This window comes from Neoarius graeffei, chromosome 26 (genome assembly GCF_027579695.1).
Source record: "Neoarius graeffei isolate fNeoGra1 chromosome 26, fNeoGra1.pri, whole genome shotgun sequence".
Taxonomy (NCBI): domain Eukaryota; kingdom Metazoa; phylum Chordata; class Actinopteri; order Siluriformes; family Ariidae; genus Neoarius; species Neoarius graeffei.
Window position 1 is genome coordinate 53784099 of NC_083594.1, and position 25048 is coordinate 53809146.

Genomic DNA, 25048 nt, shown 5'->3' on the forward strand with positions numbered 1-25048 from the left:
AAATGGCGGCGCTCGTCCTCCTGTTCTTCTTCCATCTGATTCTGGACATTCGCTCTCAAAGTGAGTCGTTATTATGGTGCTGGGATTTGAGGGATTTGTTCTAAGAGACGTTTCAAAAATAATTCAAGAGATTTCAAGCAGTGACATTCAGTTTGATGTTCAGTGTGTGTATTAATGACACGGTGTGTTTTGTTTATCATTGTAGATGTTCCTCAGCTGCTCGTGTCTCCTGAAGTTCTCACAGAGAGAGGATCAGTGGAGCTTCACTGTTCTGTTCCACACAATGTTAAAGTGTCTCGGTGTTCTTTCTACCCAGAGGGAGCCGACAAAAATGTAAAACCCTCTCCATCTCCATCATGTCGGCTCTCAGTCACTGGTTCTGATCTGATCAGGTGGACAGGATGCAGCTCTCCTGGAACACTTCGGATTATTTGTTTCTATGTGTTGGATAACTCTGTTCGTTCTCCTTCTCCTCACTCTCGCCCAGCTCCAGTCACAGTGCTGAGTAAGATCAACATTACACCGACTGTGTATTATTGTCTGTGTGGATCATAACATTTCTAATATACATTTATAATTACTCAATTAACATTCACAATGGTGTATTTGATGCAATTGATTAATTCATTCATGAATATTTAATTAATTAATTAATTAATTAATCTCTCTGCAGATCAGAAACCAGTGCTAAGCGTCAGTCATGATAATCAGTCTGATGAATTCAGATTTGTGTGTGAAATCCCAGGGTCAGAGTCAGTAACTGCTGATTTTAGCTGTAATCTCTACACTGGAGAAAAAACTCCGCTTTTCCAAAACCAAAGATCTCAAAAGAGAAGATCTGGGAAGGCGGATTGTATTTTTACAGCACAGGGAAATGATGTGTTTAATCGTCTGCAGTCAGTAAAGAGTCGTGAAGTGAGCTGTGATTATTCAGTGACCTCTGACCCGACTGCTCGCTCTCCGATGAGTGAGAAATACAACATGATGCGTAAGTTATATTTAATCAATTAAATTTCTTTTATAGCTTTGAATTGTGTTTGAACTTATTCACATCTGTTGTTCATCAGGTTTCTTTCCTTCACCAACACAGTCGTCCATCACTCCTGAGAAATCTCCTGCACGTGAGTTCATTTTATTTTATTTCCTGCTGTTTGGTTCTGTTACGGGCGGCACGGTGGTGTAGTGGTTAGCGCTGTCACCTCACAGCAAGAAGGTCCTGGGTTCGAGCCCTGTGGCCGGCGAGGGCCTTTCTGTGTGGAGTTTGCATGTTCTCCCCGTGTCTGCGTGGGTTTCCTCCGGGTGCTCCGGTTTCCCCCACAGTCCAAAGACATGCAGGTTAGGTTAACTGGTGACTCTAAATTGAGCGTAGGTGTGAATGTGAGTGTGAATGGTTGTCTGTGTCTATGTGTCAGCCCTGTGATGACCTGGCGACTTGTCCAGGGTGTACCCCGCCTTTCGCCCGTAGTCAGCTGGGATAGGCTCCAGCTTGCCTGCGACCCTGTAGAACAGGATAAAGCGGCTAGAGATAATGAGATGAGATGAGATGGTTCTGTTACACTTTTTCATGACTGAAGTTTAATCTGCATTCTGTTACACTTGTAAGATTCATTTATTTTATTTCACATCTTCCTCTTTTTTGAAACAATATTCTGTAGATTATGTGTTAAGTTATTTAGTGATTAAAGAGGAATCAAGCTTTGGTAAATTCATTTCTTTCGGTGTCACAGTTTAATTCCCCAAACTCACACATCTGGAGGTTAAAACAGACGCGTTACAGTTTAATGTCTTCCTTTAGATTTTAGAAAAACAGATATGAAGATGAATTTACTCTGAACTTTCTGAAACCCTCCCTGTGCATTTACACTCTCAGGATGGAGAGAATTACAGCAGGAATCGTAGTTTGATGTGTTTTCCACATCTCTTCTGGAATCACTTCACCCAGCTCCCTTTCCCATTTAGCTAACACAGATAATGTTGAATCTGTTCTCGCTTCTGTCAAACACCAGTACAAATCTAAGGCAGCTTTTAGGGATCGCTTTACTATCAGCTTGTACATGTCGCTTTATGTTCAGATGTATTTTATCCTCATTTATTTTAATATTTTTACTATAATAGTCCCACATTTGTACGGTAAATATCAAAACAAGTCCTGATTTATTCAATCATATGTTTTTTTTGTTTAGTTCTTGAAAGCTTTTCATTTCACCCTTTTTAATAATTGTGCATATGGCTGTCATTCATTTTTCCACCCAATGTTTAAATCTATTATTGAATTTTCTTGGTATAAATTTGTCATTGAAAGCCGTCCATTTGAGTCGTCCAACTTCCTTTCCTATTTTTAGTTGTTTCACTGTGGAGTACTGTATATGGAGAGTAAAATATACCACTGGGTGAAGATCCAGTTCCTCTTTTATATCGATGGGGGTCTCTGATTCCCCAATACTCGCCTGAATTGGGGATTTGAAAGCAGAACCTTCAGTATCTTTCCATCGAGCTACAGAACCTCCATTACACCAGGAGATTAGTTGACGCAGTTGTGCAGCATGAAAATATTATTTTAAATTCAGAAGTGCCCCCCCCCGTCTTTTGGCAGGAGTAGTGAGGTATAACGTTTCCAAAGTCGTTTGCTTCCTCACACGAATCTTGCTCTGAGCTCATCCCATTGAAGGAACTGATCTTTTGATATATGGAGAGGCAGAGATGAGAACAGATATCACAGATGTGGCAAGATGTTCATTTTTACCACATTTATCCTGTCATTGAATCCCAGTGGAAAAGTGATCCATCTGTCAGTATCTTTCCTTATGGTTTCATCAGTGTGTTCATAGTTAATTTTTTTTTTTTTTTTTTTTATTATTAAACCTTTATTTTACCAGGAAAGAAGACCCATTGAGATTAATAATCTCTTTTACAAGGGCGTCCTGGCCAAGAGGCAGCACAAGTTACAAAATTAAAATTACAATTTACAGAAGTCTAAAGAAAAAAGAAAAAATCATTTAAAACAGTTACAAATCAGAGACGCTGTCTCAAGTGCTCTCAGTCTGGAGTTAAAATCGCTCAATGGAATAAGTTCTTTTATTTTTAAGTCCTTTTGCAGCTTGTTCCAGGTGGTAGGGGCAGAGAAAACAAAAGCTCTTTTTCCCTGCTCTGTGCAGACGGATGGGACAGAGAGCAGCAAATGATCATTAGAGCGCAGGCCATAAGAGTCAAGGTTCCTCAATGTAATTAGGTTACTGATGTAGGGTGGCAGTAGTCCAAGTATTGCCTTGTATATAAAGGTATACCAGTGAGTCAGCCTCCTGGCAGACAATGATGGCCATCCGACTCGGGAATATAGTTCGCAGTGATGGGTCAAGGCCCTACAATTAGTGATGAACCTCAGGGCAGCATGATACACAGAGTCAATCTTACTCAGGCATTGAGCTGAAGCATTCATGTACAACAAGTCTCCATAGTCTAAAATAGATAAACAAGTTGCAGCGACAAGGCGCTTCTTAACATCAAAAGAAAAACAAAATTTATTTCTAAATAAAAAACCCAGCTTCAGTTTAAGTTTCTTAACAAGATTTTCAATGTGGGCTTTAAATGTCAGGGTGTCATCAAGCAGGATACCAAGATATTTATACGAGTGGACCACCTCTATTTCATTTCCCTCAAGAGTGAATACTGTGGGGATGTTTAACAGTCCCTTCCTTGGCTTTGAAAACAACATTTGTTTAGTCTTGTCCACGTTAAGTACTAGTTTTAGCTGCAGAAATGCGTGCTGGATCACATCAAAAGCCTTCTGCAAGGATTCAACAGCATTAGTAGGGGATGACCCACAGCAGTAAATGATTGTGTCATCAGCATAGAAATGCATATTTGCATCAGACACATTTTGACCCACGTCATTTATATACATAATGAATAGGAGGGGACCTAATATAGAACCCTGTGGCACCCCCTTATGGACACCCACAAATTCTGAACACAAGTCATCATATTTGATACATTGGGTTCTATCACTTAAATAATTTGTGAACCAGGAAACTACATGATCTGAAAGACCAAAACTGGAGAGCCTTTTCTTTAGAACTATGTGGTCCACAGTGTCGAACGCCTTTGACAGGTCAATAAAAAGCGCAGCACAGTACTGTTTTTTATCAAGGGCAACAAATATGTCATTAATCACTTTTGTGGCAGCAGTGACAGTACTGTGCTTTTTCCTAAAACCTGATTGCAGCTTTGAAAGAAGGTCGTTTGAATATAAAAAATCTTTGAGTTGCTCACACACCAGAGATTCAAGGATTTTTGACAGGATACACAAATTAGATATTGGCCTGTAATTGGTTAATACGGCTGGATCACCTCCTTTTAAAAGAGGAATAACAAAGGCTGACTTCCAAACTGAAGGTAGTTCTTTGTTTTCAATTGATAAATTAAAAAGTGTTGTGATGGGCTGTGCAATAAAATCAGCAGCCATTTTCACAAAATAAGGCTCTATAAAATCTGGCCCGTGAGGTTTACTGTGGTTCAAAGTTTTAAGAACCTTACGTACTTGTTGCATGGTAGAAGGTACAAATGTAAAAGGTTCTCCAAAGAATGCTTCAGAGCTTGTAGTACAATGAGGCACGGGAACAGTTCTTGTGGCTTCAAACAAGGACCCAGATGACACAAAGTGCTTATTAAAACAATTTAAGATCTCAGTTCTATCATACACTGGGGCTGAGTCTTTTAAAACAAAAGTAGGAAGTGTCTGAGGACTTTTGTTCACAGATAAAAACTTGATCACCTTCCAAAATTTCTGCGGATTATTAAGATTATCAGTTGTAACAGACAAATAGTATTCTGATTTAGCCTTTTTAATAAGAGAAGTGCATTTATTTCTCAGTTGTCTAAAAATGGACCAATCACTAGCAGAATCACTTTTTCTAGCTTTGGCCCATGCCTCATTTCGCTCATGAATAACATCAGACAATTCTGAAGAGAACCAGGGGTTTTCTCGTCCCTTCACCCTGAATTTTCTTTTGGGAGCATGTTTATCTACAATTTTCTCAAAGTTATCTTTAAAAAATGTCCAAGCTAGCTCAACATCTGGCAACAAATCTATATGTTCCCATTTGACTAAGGACAAATCATGATGATAGGCCTGTACATTAAATTTCTTCAAGTTTCTCTTAAAAATAATACGAGGTTTACATTTAGGGATTTTTGTGTCTCTGCAAGCTACAACTACACAGTGGTCACTCAAATCATTGCAGAAAACACCCATGGATGAAAATTTATGTGGAGCATTTGTTAGAATTAAATCGATCAATGTTGACTTTTCAGGACATTTAGGATTTGGCCTAGTTGGTTGGTTAATCAACTGGCTAAAATTTACAGAGTCACAGAAGGATTTGAAGTCTTCAGAGGTTATATTTAACCAATCCCAATTGAGATCTCCTGCCATTAAAAGCTCATTATAGTTTAACTTGGACAGAAGTTGTTGTAAGGATGCTAATGCTTCCTTGGAAGCAGATGGAGGTCTATAACATCCAACAACAGTTATACAGAGGGATCTGGCTATTTCCACATTTAAGGCCAAAAACTCCATTTGCTTACTAATGGACTCAGACAAAACAACTGAAGCAACAAATCTTGATTTAACATAGATGGCTACCCCACCACCTTTTTTGAGCCTGTCAGTACGATAGATGTTGTATCCACTTATGCTGACATCATCATTTGTAATAGATTTTGTCAGCCACGTTTCAGAGATAATGACAATGTCAGCATCTATTGATCTAACCCAAATTTTGACCATGTCCATTTTAGGTAACAAACTGCGCACATTAAGATGAACAATTTTGAGCCCAGGCATTGATTTAAAATCTGCCGGAGTGTGGGTGAGTTGCAGTTCAGGTCCAGGGTTTGGTTGCACATTTCCAGATAGAAGTAAAAGTAAAACAATTATCAATCTTTGTTTCACATTACATTTTGAACCAGTATTTTTGTATGTCGGGGCCAGGCAACTATTTTCACTGGGCAAAAATGTGAGGTCATATAAAGAAAAAACATTTTGGAGTTTGTGTAATAACTTCGATACATCTGACCAGGAGGTTAAAGCCCATACCAAATGAGTCTGTGGTTGCCCAGGAACAGCATTAAAAATGGTGCCACTGTAATAACTGATTCCCAAACAAAAAACATTGCTATGGGTTCTCACCAAACCAACATTGTTTGGTCTTATATCACAGGCTAACAACAAACTTATTAAAATAATGAAAAATGCCATTATGACTCACTTTATGTTCATCAGCAGAAAAAGAAACAAGCCCTTAAAAAGTAAAGGTTCTTACAGGTACTCCATGAGACTGTAGCAGGCCTAAGCTGATTAGCTCAGCTCCAGACTGTAGCAGGCCTAAGCTGGTTAGCTCAGCTCCAGACTGTAGCAGGCCTAAGCTGGTTAGCTCAACTCCAAGGTGATGTAGCAGGCCTCAGGCTGGTTAGCTCAGCTTCAGAATGATGTAGCAGCCCTAAGCTGGTTAGCTGAGCTCTAGGAAGATGTAACAGGCCTCAAACTGGTTAGCTGAGCTCTAGGAAGATGTAGCAGGCCTCAAGCTGGTTAGCTCAACTCCAGGGCAATGTAGCAGGCCTAAGCTAGTTGGCTAAACTCCAGGGTGATGCAGCAGGCCCCAAGCTGGCCACAGTAGCTCAGCTCCACAAGAATGTAATAGGCACAGGCTCCAGCTCCAAGGGAATACAACAGGCCTCGAGTTGATTAGCTCAGCTCCAGGATGATGTAGCAGGCCTCAAGCTAGTTAGCTCACCTCCAGGAGAATGTAGTAGGCCTCAAGCTGGTTAGCCCGGCTCCAGGATGATGCAGCAGGCCTCAAGCTGGTTAGCTCAGCTCCAGAATGATGTAGCAGGCCTCAAGCTGGATAGCTCAGCTCCAAGATGATACAACAGACCCCAGGCTGGGCAGCTCAGCTCCAGGAGAATGCAACAGGGGTAGGCCCTCCAGCCCAGGTCCCAGCACGATGGGACAGCCCGAAGCTAGTTAGCTTCAGAGTAATTCAAAGGAGAAATATCCTGTAGATTTGTCATTAGATCCCTTAAAAGTCCACAGTTCTCTCAAAGCTTGCAAAAAGATTTCAGCAAAAACTGCAACTTATTGAGAATATATAAATGCAGTAAAATCCATTAAAAACGAATTAATCCAGAGAGACACTGAGCAGCCATTACACATGCCACCATCTTGGAAAAAAAAATATGTTTGGATAGAGCTGTCAGTTAATCCTGTATAGTTTGGAAAAGTTTTTAGTTCTGTTTATGCCCAAATATTTTATTGATTTTGCTGCTCAGTTTATTCTCCATTCCTTCAGTTCTTGTCTTGGTGTACAGTTTAATAAACATGGGAATTTGTGTTTTGAGTAGATTTACTTTACAGCAGGAATCAGTTTGACATTTCATTCAGAAGTCGGTGAAAGATGTTGTTCTGACTCTGTGTGTGTGTGTGTGTGTGTGTAGATGTTCCTCAGCTGCTCGTGTCTCCTGAAGTTCTCACAGAGAGAGGATCAGTGGAGCTTCACTGTTCTGTTCCATACAATGTTAAAGTGTCTCGGTGTTCTTTCTACCCAGAGGGAGACGACAAAAATGTAAAATCCTCTCCATCATGTCGGCTCTCAGTCACTGGTTCTGATCTGATCAGGTGGACAGGACGCAGGTCTCCTGGAACACTTCGGATTATTTGTTTCTATGTGTTGGATAACTCTGTTCGTTCTCCTTCTCCTCACTCTCGCCCAGCTCCAGTCACAGTGCTGAGGAAGATCAACATTACACCGAGTGTGTATTATTGTCTGTGTGGATCATAACATTTCTAATAGACATTTATAATTACTCAATTAACATTCACAATGGAGTATTTGATGCAACTGATTAATTCATTCATGAATATTTAATTAATTAATTAATTAATTTATTTATTTATCTCTCTGCAGATCAGAAACCAAAGCTAAGCGTCGTTTATGATGATCAGTCTGATGAATTCAGATTTTCATGTGAAATCCCAGGGTCAGAGTCAGTAACTGCTGATTTTAGCTGTAATCTCTACACTGGAGAAAAAACTCAGTTTTTCTCAAACACATCCTTTCAGAAGAGAGACTCTGGGAAGGCGGTTTGTGTTTTTATAGCAGATAGAAATGATGTGTTTAATCGTCTGCAGTCAGTAAAGAGTCGTGAAGTGAGCTGTGATTATTCAGTGACCTCTGACCCGACTGCTCGCTCTCCGATGAGTAAGAAATACAACATGATGCGTAAGTTATATTTAATCACATGACTTGGCTTTGATGTGCATCGCTTTATAAATCTGATTCATTTTTAATCCATTTGTATTTTAGATTTCTTTCCTGAAACACCACAGCGGCCCACAACTAAACCCTCCCCGACTGGTCAGTCACTCAGTTTTAATGCACATTATAATTCTGAGGTCTTCGTTTTATTCTGCTTAATTTGTATTCATGGAGTAATGCAAAAAAAAAAAAAAATCAGTGTGTGTAGTTTATGTAAATATTTGTGCCAATCAGATTTGGTTCTGGTACCAACAGCACCATCCACACCTGCAGTTTATTCCTTCATCCATCACTGTTTAATCATTTTAAAGTCATAAATTGTCTTTATTCGATGTTGTGTCATTTGTTTTCTCACTTCTCCAGTTCTTTCAACTCGTCTGATCACCACAAGACCCACAGCTATGAGTGAGTGTATTGTGGAGTCGTAGTTCTCACTGTGGGAATGACAACCCCAATTCCAAAAAAGTTGGGACGCTGTGTAAACTGTAAACAAAAACAGAATGTGATGATTTGCAAATCATGGAAACCCTATAGATCACTGAAAACAGCGGCCCACAACTAAACCCTCCCCGACTGGTCAGTCACTCAGTTTTAATGCACATTATAATTCTGAGGTTTTCATTTTATTCTCCTTAATTTATATTCACGGAGTAATGGAAATGTAAATATTTGTGAGTTCCTGTGTTCAGGTGGTTTTATACTGGAAACTGCTCGAGTGAACTTTGTGCAGTTTTATTCCCATCAACACGATAAAGTCCATGAACTGAGTTACAGGATACTGTTTATTATTCATATCTGTGTTTTACTGATATCAGTTATAATCTGATCATTCTCTCCTGGAGCTGAACGTGATAGAGTTCCTCAAAATTATACTCATCATCATCATCATCATCATCATCAGATCTCAGCCAGTTCTCCTCACTGAAACTCACGAATTCATATCGAACAGAAATATCACACTTAGAGACGATTACTTTAGATAACAGTTGATTTTAGGATTAAAATAATCCCCTTCATCTTTATTTTCTATAATTCAGTAAATTCTAAATGTTTCTTTTATCTCAGATTTTGCTCTTTGTTTTGTCAGGTTTTTCTTCTCCCTCAACAACGTCATCCACAACTAAAGAGAAAACGAGAGCAGGTTCCATTTAAATTCAGACTTTTAACATTAAACATTTAATGTGCATCATTTATACATTTTCAATTGTATTATTATATTTTTCATTCTATTTTCTACAGATATACAACAAACAATTATTTGGTCTTTTTTAACATGTATTTGTTTTTCCTTTTGTTAGAGTCTCATGGACCATCAACTCCAACCACAGACAGAAAGAAACCGACTGCAGGTCAGTTCACTCCTTCAGCTCCCGCTGTTTATATCCTTCAGTTACAGGAAACAATTGAAATTGTTTTTATTGCATTTTGTAAATTTCTCTGGAGATTTTCCAGTTCATAAAGTATCAGTCGGAAGTTTGTACACCCCTCCTCTCCTAACTCAGAGGGTTTTTTTCCCTGTATTTTGACTTTTTTACATTGTAGAACAATACTGAAGATATCAGAACTATGAAATAACATCTGGAACATATATGGAATTATATGGTCAACAAAACAGCGTGAATAAAAAAGATATTTTTGATGTCAATTCTTCAGCATGTTCAGCGTTCCCCTTGATGACTCTTTGTACACTAGTGGCATTTTCTTAACCAGCTTCATGAGCGAGTCACCTGGAACACTTTTCAATCAACAGGTGCCTCATCAAAAGTTAATTAGTGGACGAGTTTCTTGCTTCTTAATGCTTTTGAGATCAAACAGTAAATAGTAAATAATAAAAAAACACACAGTAAGTAAACAGCCCAAAACACAAATCAAGTAATCCGTCCAGTATCACATCAAGATCCAAACCACTAAGTAAAGAGAAACGACATCCATCATTACTTTAAGACACAACGTGACTTTTAATTAATAAAAATAAAGATAAACACTGAATTCGAAGAAGGTGTGTACAAACTTTTGACTGGTACTTTATTTCCTATGTAAACACCACAAGAGGCTTAAAAACTCATGACTAGCAAGAGAATTTTGTTTATTTAATAGTTTTGGATTAAAAATCCAAACTTTAAAAATCATTGTAATATAAATATTTTTGGATTATCGTGAACGTTCTGTTCCTTTCACAGATTTAGAGCTCATACTGTACATTTCACCTTCCTCCATAAACTTACAGTATAAAACATAATATTTATATCGCATTAAATGTACAGTGGGGGAAATAAGTGTTCAACACGTCAACTGTTTTTCAATGAAACATATTTCAGCTGTCGATATCCACACGAAAATATTGAGCAGACGTTTTGTATTTGCAAATTCTCCAATATTTTATCCAATAATAACAGAAACATCTTGAATTTTACACGATTGTGTTCAGGATCTTTGTCGGTGCTGCCGTCAGTCCTCGGTGTCTGTGTTTTACTGGCTGGAATGATGAGCGTCTGTCTCTGCAGCTTTATCAGTAAGTCTTTAACTTCATCTCCTCGTGTCTCTCCTGCACACCGTCCTGTGTGAAACTGATCATGGAGATCGTTCAGATCTGACAGAAGGTGTTTGTTCTGTTTCTTTTTCAGGGAAGCAGACGGCTGAGAGGTGAGAGATTTACTGTGTTCAGCTTAATCGTGTATCTTTGGTTTTATCTGATCGAAACGCCTCATAGCCGTGTTTATCTGAGTGTTTCTGTGGATTTCTTCCCCCAACAGACGCAAAATGGACTTGACCCAAGGTGATCAGGGTACGTTTATTCATTTCTTTCCTCTCTAGAGCCACTGAGCCTTGATAAAGATAAAAAAAATTGTTTGTTTTTTTAATTCTTCTCCTAGAAGGCGTGTTATCCATGCACAAGATGAAGACAGTAAGTCGCTTTTCTGATCATTAATGACGATCAGTTATGATTAATGCTTCGGTATAAACTGATATTCTTTCCTTCTGTCTGATGCTTAGTCCGGTTCGGAAGATCCTGGAACTTATTCTGTGATCAGCTCAGTCCCCTCACCGTCCCTGCTTTTCGGTAAGTCATACAGTACAAACTCACACACATCACATCAGGCTTGTAATACTCGAGTCCAGGACTCGTGCCCTAATTTTAAGGACTCTTGACTTGGACTTCAGCACCGATGACTCAGACTTGGACTCAGACTCGTAACTGCATGAGGACTCGTAAATTGGCGATGAGGACTCGGATTTTGGGTGCTCCGGTTTCCCCCACAGTCCAAAGACATGCAGGTTAGGTTAACTGGTGACTCTAAATTGAGCGTAGGTGTGAATGTGAGTGTGAATGGTTGTCTGTGTCTATGTGTCAGCCCTGTGATGACCTGGCGACTTGTCCAGGGTGTACCCCGCCTTTCGCCCGTAGTCAGCTGGGTTAGGCTCCAGCTTGCCTGCGACCCTGTAGAAGGATAAAGCGGCTAGAGATAATGAGATGAGATGAGATGAGATGAGGACTCAGATTTTATCTTTATTTTTTGTAACATGCCATAATAATTTGGCATAAGATATTTATATCTTCATTAATTTTTGTTTGAATTTTGTGTGAGAGTGTCACATCTGCGCGCCTTGGTGTGTGCATCAGATAGACTCTCGGGCGCGCTCTGGACAGCGCACGCGCCAAGCGGAGTCTCACACGTGCACCATAAATGGTTTCTCATCAAGGCAGCAACAGCCACCATTGAATGGTGCGGTTGGAGTCTTGTTCTCTGACTTGAACTCGACTCAGATCAATAGTGGACTCAACTCAGACTTGATTCGAACTCGACTCAGATCAATAGTGGACTCAACTCAGACTCAGCTCGAAATTTTCTTCGATGACTTGGACTTGACTCAGATTTGAACACTGAGGACTCAAGACTGGACTCGGACTCAAGGTTTAGTGACTCGACTACAACACTGCATCACATACAGTAACATCATGGTACTTTGAAACATCCACACAAAAACAAAAACATAAGGATGTAGAAGTGGTGAAAGAAATTGGGAATGAGCAGCTCAAACATGCAACGCCTGTGGTCAAACTCAGCGAAAATCACACTCATGTTTATTGCTGCCACCGTTTCAACTCAGTACGCTTCTGCTTATTTTTCCAGCAGCCACTGGACCCTGTAAAACAGTCGTGATTTTTCTGTGGCTGAAGATCGGGGGTTCAAGTTGACTCTGCTGGGCCCTTGAGCAAAGCCCTTAACCCTTTGTGCTCCAGGGGAACAGTATCATCGCTGACCCTGGGCTCTGAACCCAAGTTCCAAAAAAGCTGAGCTATGCAAAGAGAAGAATTTCACTTTAATGTGATGTATATGTGAGAAATAAATACCTTCTTCTTCTTCTTCTTCTCAAAGCCAAAGGGACAGTCCTCCACATCTGGTGTTTGGTGTCCTTTCCACACTGACTTTATTCAGTTGGGGTCTGTTACTTGTCTTGAACTCACAGCTGTGTGTCATCAGCATATTCATAGAGGTTGGCACTATGTTTATGAATTATTGTACCCAGGAGCACTCAGTGGCGTAGCCAGGATTTGTTTTACATGGGGTGGCCAAAGAGGGGCCAAGGATACACAAGGGGTGGCCATGCTGTGACTAAATAAGGGGGGGGGGGGTTCCAGGGGTCCTTCCCCGGAAAATTTTGAATTGGCTAGATTTGATTTCCTGTAGGCGGCACGGTGGTGTAGTGGTTAGCGCTGTCGCCTCACAGCAAGTAGGTCCTGGGTTCGAGCCCCGGGGCCGGCGAGGGCCTTTCTGTGTGGAGTTTGCATGTTCTCCCTGTGTCCGCGTGGGGGTGCTCCGGTTTCCCCCAAAGACATGCAGGTTAGGTTAACTGGTGACTCTAAATTGACTGTAGGTGTGAATGGTTGTCTGTGTCTATGTGTCAGCCCTGTGATGACCTGGCGACTTGTCCAGGGTGTACCCTGCCTTTCGCCCGTAGTCAGCTGGGATAGGCTCCAGCTTGCCTGCGACCCTGTAGAAGGATAAAGCGGCTAGAGATAATGAGATGAGATGAATTTATTTATGTAACATAAAGCATCTGCAAAACAAAGAAACCATCCAACTTGTTTACTCTAGTTAAGCATCAGGATTTTAACGATCACTACTAAAATGCAAAAGTAAAAACTAAAAGATCACCTGTCCCAGGCACCTGGGAAGTAGTAAGGATATGAGTCAGGCTTGAATAAAGAGTGCTTTGCTCAGGCAAAGGAAAATACTTGTCTACTTAACTCATACATACAACATACGTAAACACTTACAACATGTGACATTGTCCATTGTAAGTACTGTACAAACTAAATGTGTTGAGTTGCAAAATGTATGCGCGTGTGTGTGTGTGTGTGTGTGTGTGTGTGTGTGTGTGTGTGTGTGAAGATGTGTTACATGTAAATACAAAAATGAAGTGCATAAGTTGTGTGTGTGTGTGTGTGAGAGAGAGAGTGTATGTTCAGAGTGCATGGGTGGTCTGTGTGTATGTGAATATAGAAATGTAGTGCATGAGTGGTCTGTGTGTTATATGTGAATATAGGAATGTAGTGCATGAGTGGTGTGTGTGTTATATGTGAATATAGAAATGTAGTGCATGGGTGGTCTGTGGGTGAGTGTGTGTGTGTTGAGAGTGCACGAGTGTTGTGTATACCAGTGAGCGTGTTACATGTAAATATAGAAATGTAGTGCATCATGCATGAGTGGTGTGTGTGTGTGTGTGTGTGTGTGTAAGAGAGGGTGTGTGTTGTGAGTGCATGAGTTGTATCTTATAGTGAGCGAGAGAAAGACATAGTGTGTGTTAAGAGAGTGAAGTATGTGTTCATATATGAGAGAGAGAGTGTTAAAGGACCAGTCCACCGTATTTCCATAATGAAATATGCTCTTATCTGAATTGAAACGAGCTGCTCCGTACCTCTCCGAGCTTTGCGCGACCTCCCAGTCAGTCAGACGCAGTCAGACGCGCTGTCACTCCTGTTAGCAATGTAGCTAGGCTCAGTATGGCCAACGGTATTTTTTGGGGCTGTAGTTAGATGCGACCAAACTCTTCCGCGTTTTTCCTGTTTACATAGGTTTATATGACCAGTGACATGAAACAAGTTCAGTTACACAAATTGAAACGTGGCGATTTTGTATGCTATGGAAAGTGCGCACTATAATGACAGGCGTACTAACACCTTCTGCGCGCTTCGGCAGCGCATTGATATCTGAGCTCCGTATCAATGCGCTGTCGAAGCGCGCAGAAGGTGTTAGTACGTCTGTCATTATAGTGCGGACTTTCCATAGCATAGAAAATCGCCACGTTTCAAATTGTGTAACTGAACTTGTTTCATGTCACTGGTCATATAAACCTATGTAAACAGGAAAAACGCGGAAGAGTTTGGTCGCATCTAACTACAGCCCCAAAAAATACCATTGGCCATACTGAGCCTAGCTACATTACTAACAGGAGTGACAGCGCGTCTGACTGACTGGGAGGTCGTGCAAAGCTCGGAGAGGTACGGAGCAGCTCGTCTCAATTCAGATAAGAGCATATTTCATTATGGAAATACGGTGGACTGTTCCTTTAAGACAGTGCATGAGTGTTACATTTAAATGTAAAAATTTAGTGCATGAGTTGTGTGTCTGTGTTGAGAGTGTATGAATGTTACATGTAAATATAGAAATGTAGTGCACAAATTGTTTGCGTGAGAGTGAGATAGACAGTGTGTTAAGAGAGTGCATGAGTGTTGTGTATGAGTGAGTGTGTTGCATGTACGGTAAATATAGAAATGTGGTGCATGAGAGGGGTAGGGGGAGTGTGTGTGTGTGTGTGTGTGTGTGTGAGAGGGGTAGGGGGAGAGTGTGTCTGTGTGTGTGTGTGTGTGTGTGTGTGTGTGTGTGTGTGTGTGTGTGAGAGAGAGGGGTAAGGGGAGAGTGTGTGTGTGTTGAGAGAATGCATGAGTGTTGTGTATGAGTGAGTGTGACAATTATTAATCAATGTGTTCTCCCACCAGTAACACACAACATCTCTATATTTTCATGTAACAGACAAACATTAACTTTAAAAGTTGTATTCAGCGGTTAGAGCGAGCAAAGTGATTCACAGACAGCTAACTTGCCAACGTAATTTTCTCTTTTGAGTCGTACAATCCAAAACCACCGACGTTTTGCTATCTATCTATCTATCTATCTATCTATCTATCTATCTATCTATCTATCTATCTATCTATCTATCTATCTATCTATCTATCTATCTATGTGTGCACACAGCACAAATCCCACTGTAGCCGGATATCTATAAAGACGCATATTTATCTATACGGTTGCATTTACATGTAAACGAAGGTTTCAGTCACTGAAAACGGATACTTTCAAAAACCCCGGGCAAAGTGGAGATTTCTGGAAACTCGGGAGATTTCTGTAAACTCTGACTTGTCTGAGGACAGAATTGTAACTGTCTGTCTACAAAATGAGAAAACTTGAAGAGAGTATAAGAGATGAATAACTTACATCCCAAATTAATCGCACGTTCACGTAGTTCGTAGGTTGTTGTGTTGTCGGATTAGAGCATGACTATCTGATACCACCTGCTGCTTGAACGCGTGAAATGTTTATGTGCTACGGTAATATGCATCCCTCAGTGGCGGCTCCTGAATTTTTTTTCGGGGGGGCAATTTTCCCCCGTTATGTCTACACGGACCATAAATGTCCACAGGACTGACGTAAATTGACCTAGGTAGCAAATCAATTGGCCGAACTTGTTTTTGCCTGGTAAATTCAGATATCAATATAGACAATATCTCTTCTCTCCACTAGGTGGCAACACTGAACAAGTTAAAGGTGGCAAACTAAGGTAGCCTAGTAAACTAGACCCACCTGCCTAGCGGCCAAAAATATTTTTGCCTACGAGTGGCAAATATTCACATTTAGTCTGGCTTGCCAGGCTAAAACTAAGGAAGATTCATTGTGAAGCCTTCAAAGCAAAACATTTGGCATCACAATCAATTAGTATTACATTACTTATTTATTTTCTCATATTATTCCAGTATTCTATAATAAGTAGACACAAATTCTTAATTATAAACATATTCTAATTTCTTCATTCTAAAGAATGCAATTAAAGTGGCAGGATATAAATCCAAAACAAGTGTTTATTTAAGTTTTGAAAAAGATGAAGAAAAGCATAACCATCAAACAAACATGTGCAGCTTCATTATGTGTTTTTTTTTATATGGAATTGCACCATTTTAACAACAAATAATAATTCTAAATAAATTCTGCAGTTTTTTTCCCCAAGAATTCCTCCAGAAAGCCATGCCCGAAAAGGAAATTTAAAGTATTACAAGCATGTCAATGAACACAAAAGGCTTTAGTTATTTAGCTATATACACACAAGGTTACACAAGGTTTTGTAGTCAGTGCAACTTGGCTTAACAAGTTGGAAAAAAGGTAAGGTGCTGCTGGCTCCAATGAACACATATACTGTACAATATATAAAAACTGAAAATATGCTTAATTTACACCAAGTCAGAGAGAACTTGAGGCTACTGAAATATTCCAAGCAGAGGTGGGACAAAGTCACTAATGTGCAAGTCACAAGTAAGTCTCAAGTCCTACCACTCAAGTCCGAGTCAAGTCACAAGTCAAGGCACTTTTGACCAAGTCAAGTCCAAGTCCAAGTCCTACCCAAGCCAAGTCGAGTCCAAGTCTCATTTTTTTCCAAGTCCCTAACAAGTCACCATTTATTCTACAGGCAATCAACACATTTTTGATCACAAATGTATAACCTCTCCACACTGCAGTGTATGTCCTCCTTTGCCAGTCACCTTGGATAAAAATGTCTGCTAAATGTAATGTCAATGATTCATAGAGTCAGCACAAGGAACTACAGTACACCCATTCTTTTCCATTTTAAAATGTTTTAGAGCTTGTGCCCCAAGACAATCAAAGAATCTCAGAGGAGACAATGATTAGTTAGTTAACGTTAGTAAAGCATCTTAAATTTTCAGTGAGTTTAGTTTGAGTGAGTCAGTGTACATCTGAGGCTAAGGGTGTGAGAATGAGTGAAAGTATGACCATTTCCTTACATTTTTTATTGGAAAATTAGTGAGAAATTAAAACAAAATTCTAAACAAAACTAGTACTGGTACTGTGTAACAAAAATCATTTTCTTTTCATTTCATTCATGTCATTTTTCACATAAAAATGCTTTTCATGTGCATTTTAAGACATGAAACTCAAAGTCCAAGCTAACAGATGATCTGTGTACTTTTAGAATCAAAGAATGGTTTTCCTTCTGAAGTTAGGCACTGTCCCAACATACAACATGACATGCCTTTAACACAATACAACGTGACTTGAGTACATTTGTGTGTGTGAGAGAGACCAACTAACTGACAAAAAATTCCGGAAATATCTGTTCTCCACTACTGAGAGAGGGATGTTGCATCCAATGACCAAATCTGTTAGTATTGAATTTGTGATGGCTTTTTGTTGTGGGTGGGTAGCATTGTACTGTGTATCTTTTGCAGTAAGGAATCCAGAAATGGACGGCTGCTCTGTCTCACTTGGGATGATCTTGTTCTTCAGATATTCTGCAAATCTAAACAAGAAAAAAAAAGTAAAATTAGTAGGCCTACTTGTTTTCTGTTTTTAATCATGTAGATATTAACATGTTTTTATCATTTTCAATATCAAAGTCTGAGTTCATTTAATCTGAACATATTTGTTTATACACAGTATAATGTTTAATACAAGCCAGCCAGGATGTTCCCAGTTTAGCTAGACCACAATGCATTCACTAAACACTCGCTAAAATACCGGTAGCCTCAGTAAACACAGAACGTTGTGACGATGTAGCCAGAATCAGAGTCCTCTAGGGCTCTGGCCAGAATGTGAGAATGAAGCCCTGGCAACATTCTAGAGAGCCGTATAATAAAGTAGAATAAACAGTTGTTGTGAATTTCAGAATGTTCAGCGGAATCCTCCAGATCCAAGTTGCGTGCTTTTGGCGAATTTGGTTTCTTGCCAGAGACTAATAAATGCACTGGTAAAGCCACGCTATGTAGAGGCATTGTGTGCCCTGTCGTTTGGGTAAAAGACTGTGGGATAATGCTTCGCGTCGGAGTAGGCTACACTCCAATCTGTCGGGATGTACTGCGCTATAAAACGTCAGCTGAGCTTACATTTTACATAGCCCAAATGGCCCATTATTCACATTGCCTACATGACACCAGAGAGAGGAAGAGAATAGAATTGAATGTCTCTGATGACACGTAATCCCAGCACTAATAACACACATCGCACAGCGTCCACGACTTGGTGCAGTACGTAGCAAACAGTTAAACGCCTGGTTTAACTTGCATTGCTAGTCATCTCGTCTCAGTGGTTTAAATGCCTTTCATGACAAGCACTGACTTTCCCATTGCAAAGAGCGAACTTCTGTTTTACATACTTAGCTTGCAGCCTGGGTAACTGTTTATTTGATTCACGTTTTATCCTTTGCTGTCCGTTTCTTATAAGTCTGTGTCGTTCTGACCAGAGCCTTTATAACAATCTTGTAAACGTTCTCTGCTCTGACCAAGGCCCAATCCCAATTCTAATTTCTACCCCTCCCCCTCCCCCTTCCCCTCCGCCTTCCCCTTGGCCCTTCCCCTTGAAACTGAGCTACAAGGGATAGGGCTTGAAATTCAACCCTTACGTATTGGGATAGCCCTTCAACGATCGCATACGTCATCGCGTACCTCCGTCAGCATTTACGTTAGCAAAACGTGACCAAATGCGTCATTGGCTGCGACCAGCCGCTACAGTCAGAGCCAGAACAGAAATCTCTGCTGGCAGGGTGTGATTTGTTAACTAACACCACTGAATGGGATATCTTTGGCGCTTCGTGCACCACATCCGACAGAATGAAGTGTCAGAACACTCATGTAAACAATAAAAGCGAGAATAACAGAACAAAACGTACGCAGTAAAGCAACCGAAAACAATACTCACTCCCAAAGCTTTTTAGCAGCAGCTTGGATTTCAGAAATCGCTGCTCATTCTCAGCTCGAAAGCGAATCAAGCGGCGTGTTTCCTCTGGATAACAACTTAAAACACGTAAATAATGGAGAAAATACATTTATGACAATCTTTCGCCGCGGGAACCGCCATCTTTATGAAATCCGCATGAAATCTCGCTGAAATCCGCATGGCATTGTGGGAAATCACTCAAACCCCTTCGTTCGGAGTCAGCTCCAGGAAAATCTCCGTTTGGAGGGGTACAGAAGCCCTCCCCCTTCCCCTACCCCTCCGCGTTAACTGGGATTGGGATACCCCTACCCCTTCACGTGAACGCGCAAAATGGAGGGGAAGGGCCAAGGGGTTGGTCCAAGGGGTGAAATGGGATTCGGCCCAAATCACCACCTTCTGGCTATGCCTTCCCAATGTGTGTTAACTGGTAGCCTAGCCCACATAATCTAACACTAGACTGAGCACAAAAGCAATCCAATAAAAAAAAATCTACTTCACTATTTTATATTCAGCAAAGCAAAACAAATCCCTGACAGCGTTAATATATTAACACATTCCACTTCTAGCCACCAACTAGCCTGTACAGATTCTTGCTAGCTGTAGCCTAGCTTTGTTACTTACTTGTCCTTATGCAGCCTCAGGTGACGAACGAAGTTTGATGTGGTTGACTGGCTGTCCGAAATTGTGGCTCCACATGTTCTGCACGTAGCAATGCGTTTGCCATCTGTATTGGAGTATTCTTTAAATCCAAAGGAAATTACGCGGGGAATCATGTTTTTATCCGTCCGTTCATCATTCAGCGTCATCAATGTTCAGCGTCCTCGTTGGCCATCACCGTTTGTTTTTTCATTTGAACCAGTTGAAGTGCTTGAGTGACACCTAGTGCTAGTGGATTGAGCTGCCGTAGCCTAGGACAAGGAGCTACACCGCATTCAAATAATAACGAGTGTACTTGGATTCAAAATCGAGGGGGGAAAAAAAAGAATATTTATACCTGATACGCCAAGTCATTGCAAGCTAAAACTGTCAAGTCCAAGTCAAGTCTCGAGTCAACAGCGTGCAAGTCCGAGTCGAGTTGCAAGTCATTCCTCATCTAGGGATTTCAAGTCTCAAGTCATCAAAATGGTGACTCGAGTCTGACTCGAGTCCAAGTCACATGACTCGAGTCCACATGTCTGATTCCAAGCATGGCAATGTTAAACTGCCATTGGTAAAACAAAAACATGGCAATGTTAAACTGCCATTGGTTACACACACACACACACACACACAAAAACCTTTTGCCTAGTAAATTCAAATATCAGATATCACTGTACCGTCTGCTGTGCTACTTCCAGGGTGGAAGAGAACGCAAGGGTAGCAAAAAAGAGCATTGACTACATCACAGCCAGCTAGCCAAGTTTTCTGGTGGTACCAGTTCTTGTTAAAACCTCTTGAGTAGGTCTTCTCCCCCTTCGTAGACACTTGCTTGATGTTTAAATTCGGTCTAGGAGGTCCTAGCTGTTTGATTGCCGTTTTCTCCTCATTGGTACGACAACTAAAGGGAACTTCTTTCAGAGCCGCTATCGTATTGTTGCACTCAACACTCGCCATCTTCTTCATAGAATGTTCACACATTTCCCGCGCAAGTTGCGTTTTCCAGCCCAAAATTATGTTCAAAACCCGCTAAAATGCACTTAAAACCGCCCAATCTGGCAACACTTGCGCGGCGCAACAGGCGTATGACGTAAGCACGCTGCTTGTGCGAGCACATAAAACCTAATAGAAAATGCATTGGGAGCATGATTTTTCGAAAAAAACGTACGTACCATTAGTGTCAATGGGAGATTTTGGGGCAAATCTGAACCTGACAGAAATCGCCCCAAAAGGGCGTGGCTACACCAGGCGCGACCTTAGCCTGATTGGACAATGACATTACTGTTGCCGTGGTAGTAGGAGTGATAAAAAAAAAAAATCTCCCTCCCTGTTTGGGAGTGCGTCGCCCAAATCGCCCCTATTAACGAGCCGCCAGTGGCATCCCTGCAGAAACCAAATAGGCGGAACAAAAATCCAGCGGGCGGAACTAACATTTCGTGGGACATATTGGTTTTATAAATTTTATTGTCCAGCCCTGGGGTGGCCAGGGCGGGGCCAAGGCGTGCCCTGGGGTGGCCATAGCCCCCCCCCCCCCCCCCCTGGCCACCCCTTAGCTCCGCCCCTGGGAGCACTATGTGACTCTCAGCTCAGCTGATGGTGGATCTCTATCTCCTTCCTGTTAATGGTAACCTGTCACCTGTTACAGCCCGTCTCAGAGGGGCTGCCATCACCCGACTACATTCATGCAATGCTGGTGTTTGACCAAAACCAACTTTCACTTTTCATTGGTAGCTGAGCTGCTGTCTTTTCTCAGATCTTACAGTTGAATTATCTTCAAAACCAAATCTGATAAACATCTCATGACATGTTCTCTGAGTGCATGGGCTGCGTTGCCAATGTGCAACGTGAAACAACAACGAGCACATTGTTTCCCGAAACATGCAGACTATAACTGTTAAATATATTTCTTTTTTAAAAAACAAGAATGAAAAATGAAAAAAGAACACTCACCACATCATGTGACTGAGGAATATTTACATTGAGCCTATGTTCATTTCTTCAGGAACAGACTCTTAAAAAAAATCATACGACTTCGACAAATCACAATATGCAGAAAACTTTTCGGATGAATTTGTAACAATCAGGAATGTGATCGGCATCACGGTCTCATTCTCTATTATTAAACAAACAATCTATTCATCTTCTTTCTGATAATTGTTGGAAAAGTGCAGTAAAAGGTGATGGTGTAGCTGAAAAAAAAAAAAAAACCTTTGTGAATCACTGTTGAATAATCTGCATGTCATGCCACTGTGTGACGACTTTAACGCTCTGAATCATGTGAATTAATTTTCAGAGAGCAGCTCAGACAGAAAAGAAGATTCTGTGAAACCAGAGGTGAGTAACAGCTTTAGGAATGTGACGTCTGCTGAGCTGTTCTTCTGCTTTGTGGTCTGGTTTGAACATTGCAGTCTTGCAGTGTGTCATTGCTGTCATTGGTAACTGTCCTGAAACACACCGGTTTTTAATGCAAGTCGAAAAAATCTTCTTTTAAAACGCTGCTGATGGTTGATGTGTTCCTGTTTTGCTCTGACACTTTTAGGATGATGGCGAGCACGTGCACTATTCCATCACTGACACTCAAGTGGGCCCCAAAGATAAAGGCGCAGTGTACAGCCTGCTGCAGATGCACTGATGCACCTTACACAGTGTAAATTATTTCTCATTTTTATGTTTTTTGATGCAACACATGCCTTAAATTTAATACTCAGCTCTGGAACTTTAAGAAAATTAACTTCAAGCTGCTGTTTGGCTTATCACAATTTTTTTTTTTTAGATATTTTTCTTGCACTTTTTTCACCTTTATTTGGATAGGACAGTGTAGACACAGGAAATGAGCAGAAGAGAGAGAGAGAGGGGGAGAGAGAGATTGGGAAATGACCTCAAGTCAGAATCAAACCTGGGTCCCTGGGATGGCACCTTATCCACCTGAGCCACGACGCCCCCAAGGTTATCACAATTTATCATTAAACTATACGTGCCTTTTTTCAACTTCTTTCAACTTCAATATTGAAATAAAGTTTTTTAAAAAGTGTGAAGTTTATTGTACATTATTGAAGTTTTGTAATTGTGTAGAACAATGAAAAAAGGCTTCTCTTGTGAAACACAGTCACAACATTTTATCAACAGCATGACCAGATTCTTCAAATCACAGGTTTGTATGAAGCAAACATGGCATCAACACCATCACCCCCTGGGGTCCGAGTGTATGCCAGGATATCCCCTGTCGAGAGGAACCGCTCATTCACAGGAACTTTTTTAATCACAGGGATTTAAAAAAATTGTTGATATAGCAAAGTTTTCTGTTTCTGTTCAACAGTGATGGAAGGAGCCTCTAGTGCCAGTGGTTTGGAACAGTAAAGCTGTAACTATAAATGGATAAAAAAAAAATCTCTGGAATATTTTGTGTTTTGTAGGAAAATGAGGAAACAAGAGGCAGGCTTGGGATGACTCAAAGGGGGAAGTCATGGCCTGATGGTTAGAGAAGCAGGTTTGGGACTGAAAGGTTGCCAGTTTGATTCCCTTAACCAGCAGGAATGGCTGAAGTGCCCTTGAGCAAGGCCCTGAACTGCACCCCAGGCTGCTCTGGGTGTGTTGTATGTTGCACTGGATAAAAGTGTCTGCTAAATGGTGGTAATGCAACACACTTTACTTTCTGCACACTCACTTTTCAGCTAACTTAATTTATCACACACACAACAAACATCGGTAAACAACTGCTGGTGATTAGACACGGGTGAGAATCATCACACATTACCTGCCAGTGCGACTCGCCTCCTCTCCATCCACAGCTGACGCTTGACCACGCCCCTTCTACCACAGTCTCGTTTTATTTCCATACGTTAAATTTTGAAAGAGGAATAAAAAACCTGTCGACATTCTGCAATCTGAAAAGAATCAAATGTCAGTTACAGGAAGTCAGCTTCATCTCACCAACCTGTTGTTCATTATTTTCTGAAAACAGCATGGCACAGATTGTTTTATTCCTTACTTTTGATTAAATTACTGATATAAACAATAGGCCACTTTAATAAGAACTTGCTGTTGATTCTAAGATCCCTGTTCTTGGCTGCAGGAGTGGAACCCACTGTGTTCTTCTGTTTTCTGGTGCATGCTGAGATGCTTTTCTGCTCACCACGATTATAAAGAGTGATTATATGAGTTACTATATCCTTCCTGGCAAAAAAGAAAGCTTGAACCAATCTGTCCATTTCCCTCTGACCCTCTTTTATCAACAAGGCGTTTGTTTCCACCCACAGAACTGTCACTCACTCAGTGTTTTTTGTTTTTGGCACCATTCTGCCTGTGTAAACTCGAGAGCCTGTTGTGTGTGAAAACCCCAGGAGATCAGCAGCTTCTGACACACTCAAACCAACTCAAACCATCCGCCTCAAACCAACACCCATGCCACAGTGAAAGAAAGTCACACTTTGAGATCACAGGTTTTCTCATTCTGATGCTGGAACATTGTGAACATTAACTGAAGCTTCGAGAAATGCAGAAAACGAACAGCAGGTGTTTGTGATGGGTGTTCCTAATAAAGCGGCTGGTGAGTGTAGTGTAACCCAGGTGAAAATAGGCCTTGGTTAATAAATAGTTGAATAAATAAGAATAAATATTAAGCAGAATTTCATCATTTAAATAAGTTCCTTTAGTGATATAAAAAACGTCTAAAATAGATAAATAGGATTAAAACGAGTATTTCATGGTTTTAGTAATTTATTTTATCATTGGTTTAAAAAGTTGAAAGGCCATATCTATCAGCCAATCACAGCACTGATAGTCGTTCTCTTCCAGAAGATTCTTAGCAGAATCGAGGAAGCAAGAACAGGTGAAGCCGCGCTTGTGTAGAGCTCCAGCGAGAAGAAAGAAAGGGGCAGAGATACCAAGTGTATTTGACGATTATTTTCTTTCTATAAGTGTTTTATTTAACATTCTGTCTATGCCGATAGACTGTGGTTAAGTTGTACATTTTCTTTTTTTTAAGTTATTAATCGCGGACCAAAAGTTTACTTTTGAAGATCACGCATCCAGCGCGTGATCAAGGACATTATGGATGGCGAGCCACCCGAGCTAGGAGCTACGATTGAATTGCATCGT

At 40.7% G+C, this 25048-nt stretch overlaps 1 protein-coding gene across 1 annotated transcript; it reads left to right on the top strand.

Moving 5' to 3' along the window:
* The first annotated feature begins 356 nt into the window (after positions 1-356).
* LOC132874224 (uncharacterized) lies at positions 357-22660 on the top strand. Its single transcript, XM_060910213.1, has 16 exons — positions 357-369; positions 674-988; positions 1068-1121; positions 7492-7806; positions 7962-8276; positions 8361-8411; positions 8676-8717; positions 9400-9453; positions 9611-9661; positions 10741-10824; positions 10937-10955; positions 11066-11097; positions 11186-11217; positions 11307-11373; positions 22245-22285; positions 22491-22660. Exons 1-16 carry the CDS (start codon positions 357-359, stop codon positions 22581-22583), a joined length of 1578 nt encoding a protein of 525 aa, XP_060766196.1. The 3' UTR covers positions 22584-22660.
* Positions 22661-25048: the final 2388 nt, after the last annotated feature.

What these genes read in the sequence shown, in the direction of transcription:
- LOC132874224 (XM_060910213.1), top strand. An exon ending in TGAGAAATACAACATGATGC is followed by an intron (nt 989 to 1,067) that starts GTAAGTTATATT and finishes GTTGTTCATCAG; the next exon opens with GTTTCTTTCCTTCACCAACA. An exon ending in GAAGATCAACATTACACCGA is followed by an intron (nt 7,807 to 7,961) that starts GTGTGTATTATT and finishes ATCTCTCTGCAG; the next exon opens with ATCAGAAACCAAAGCTAAGC.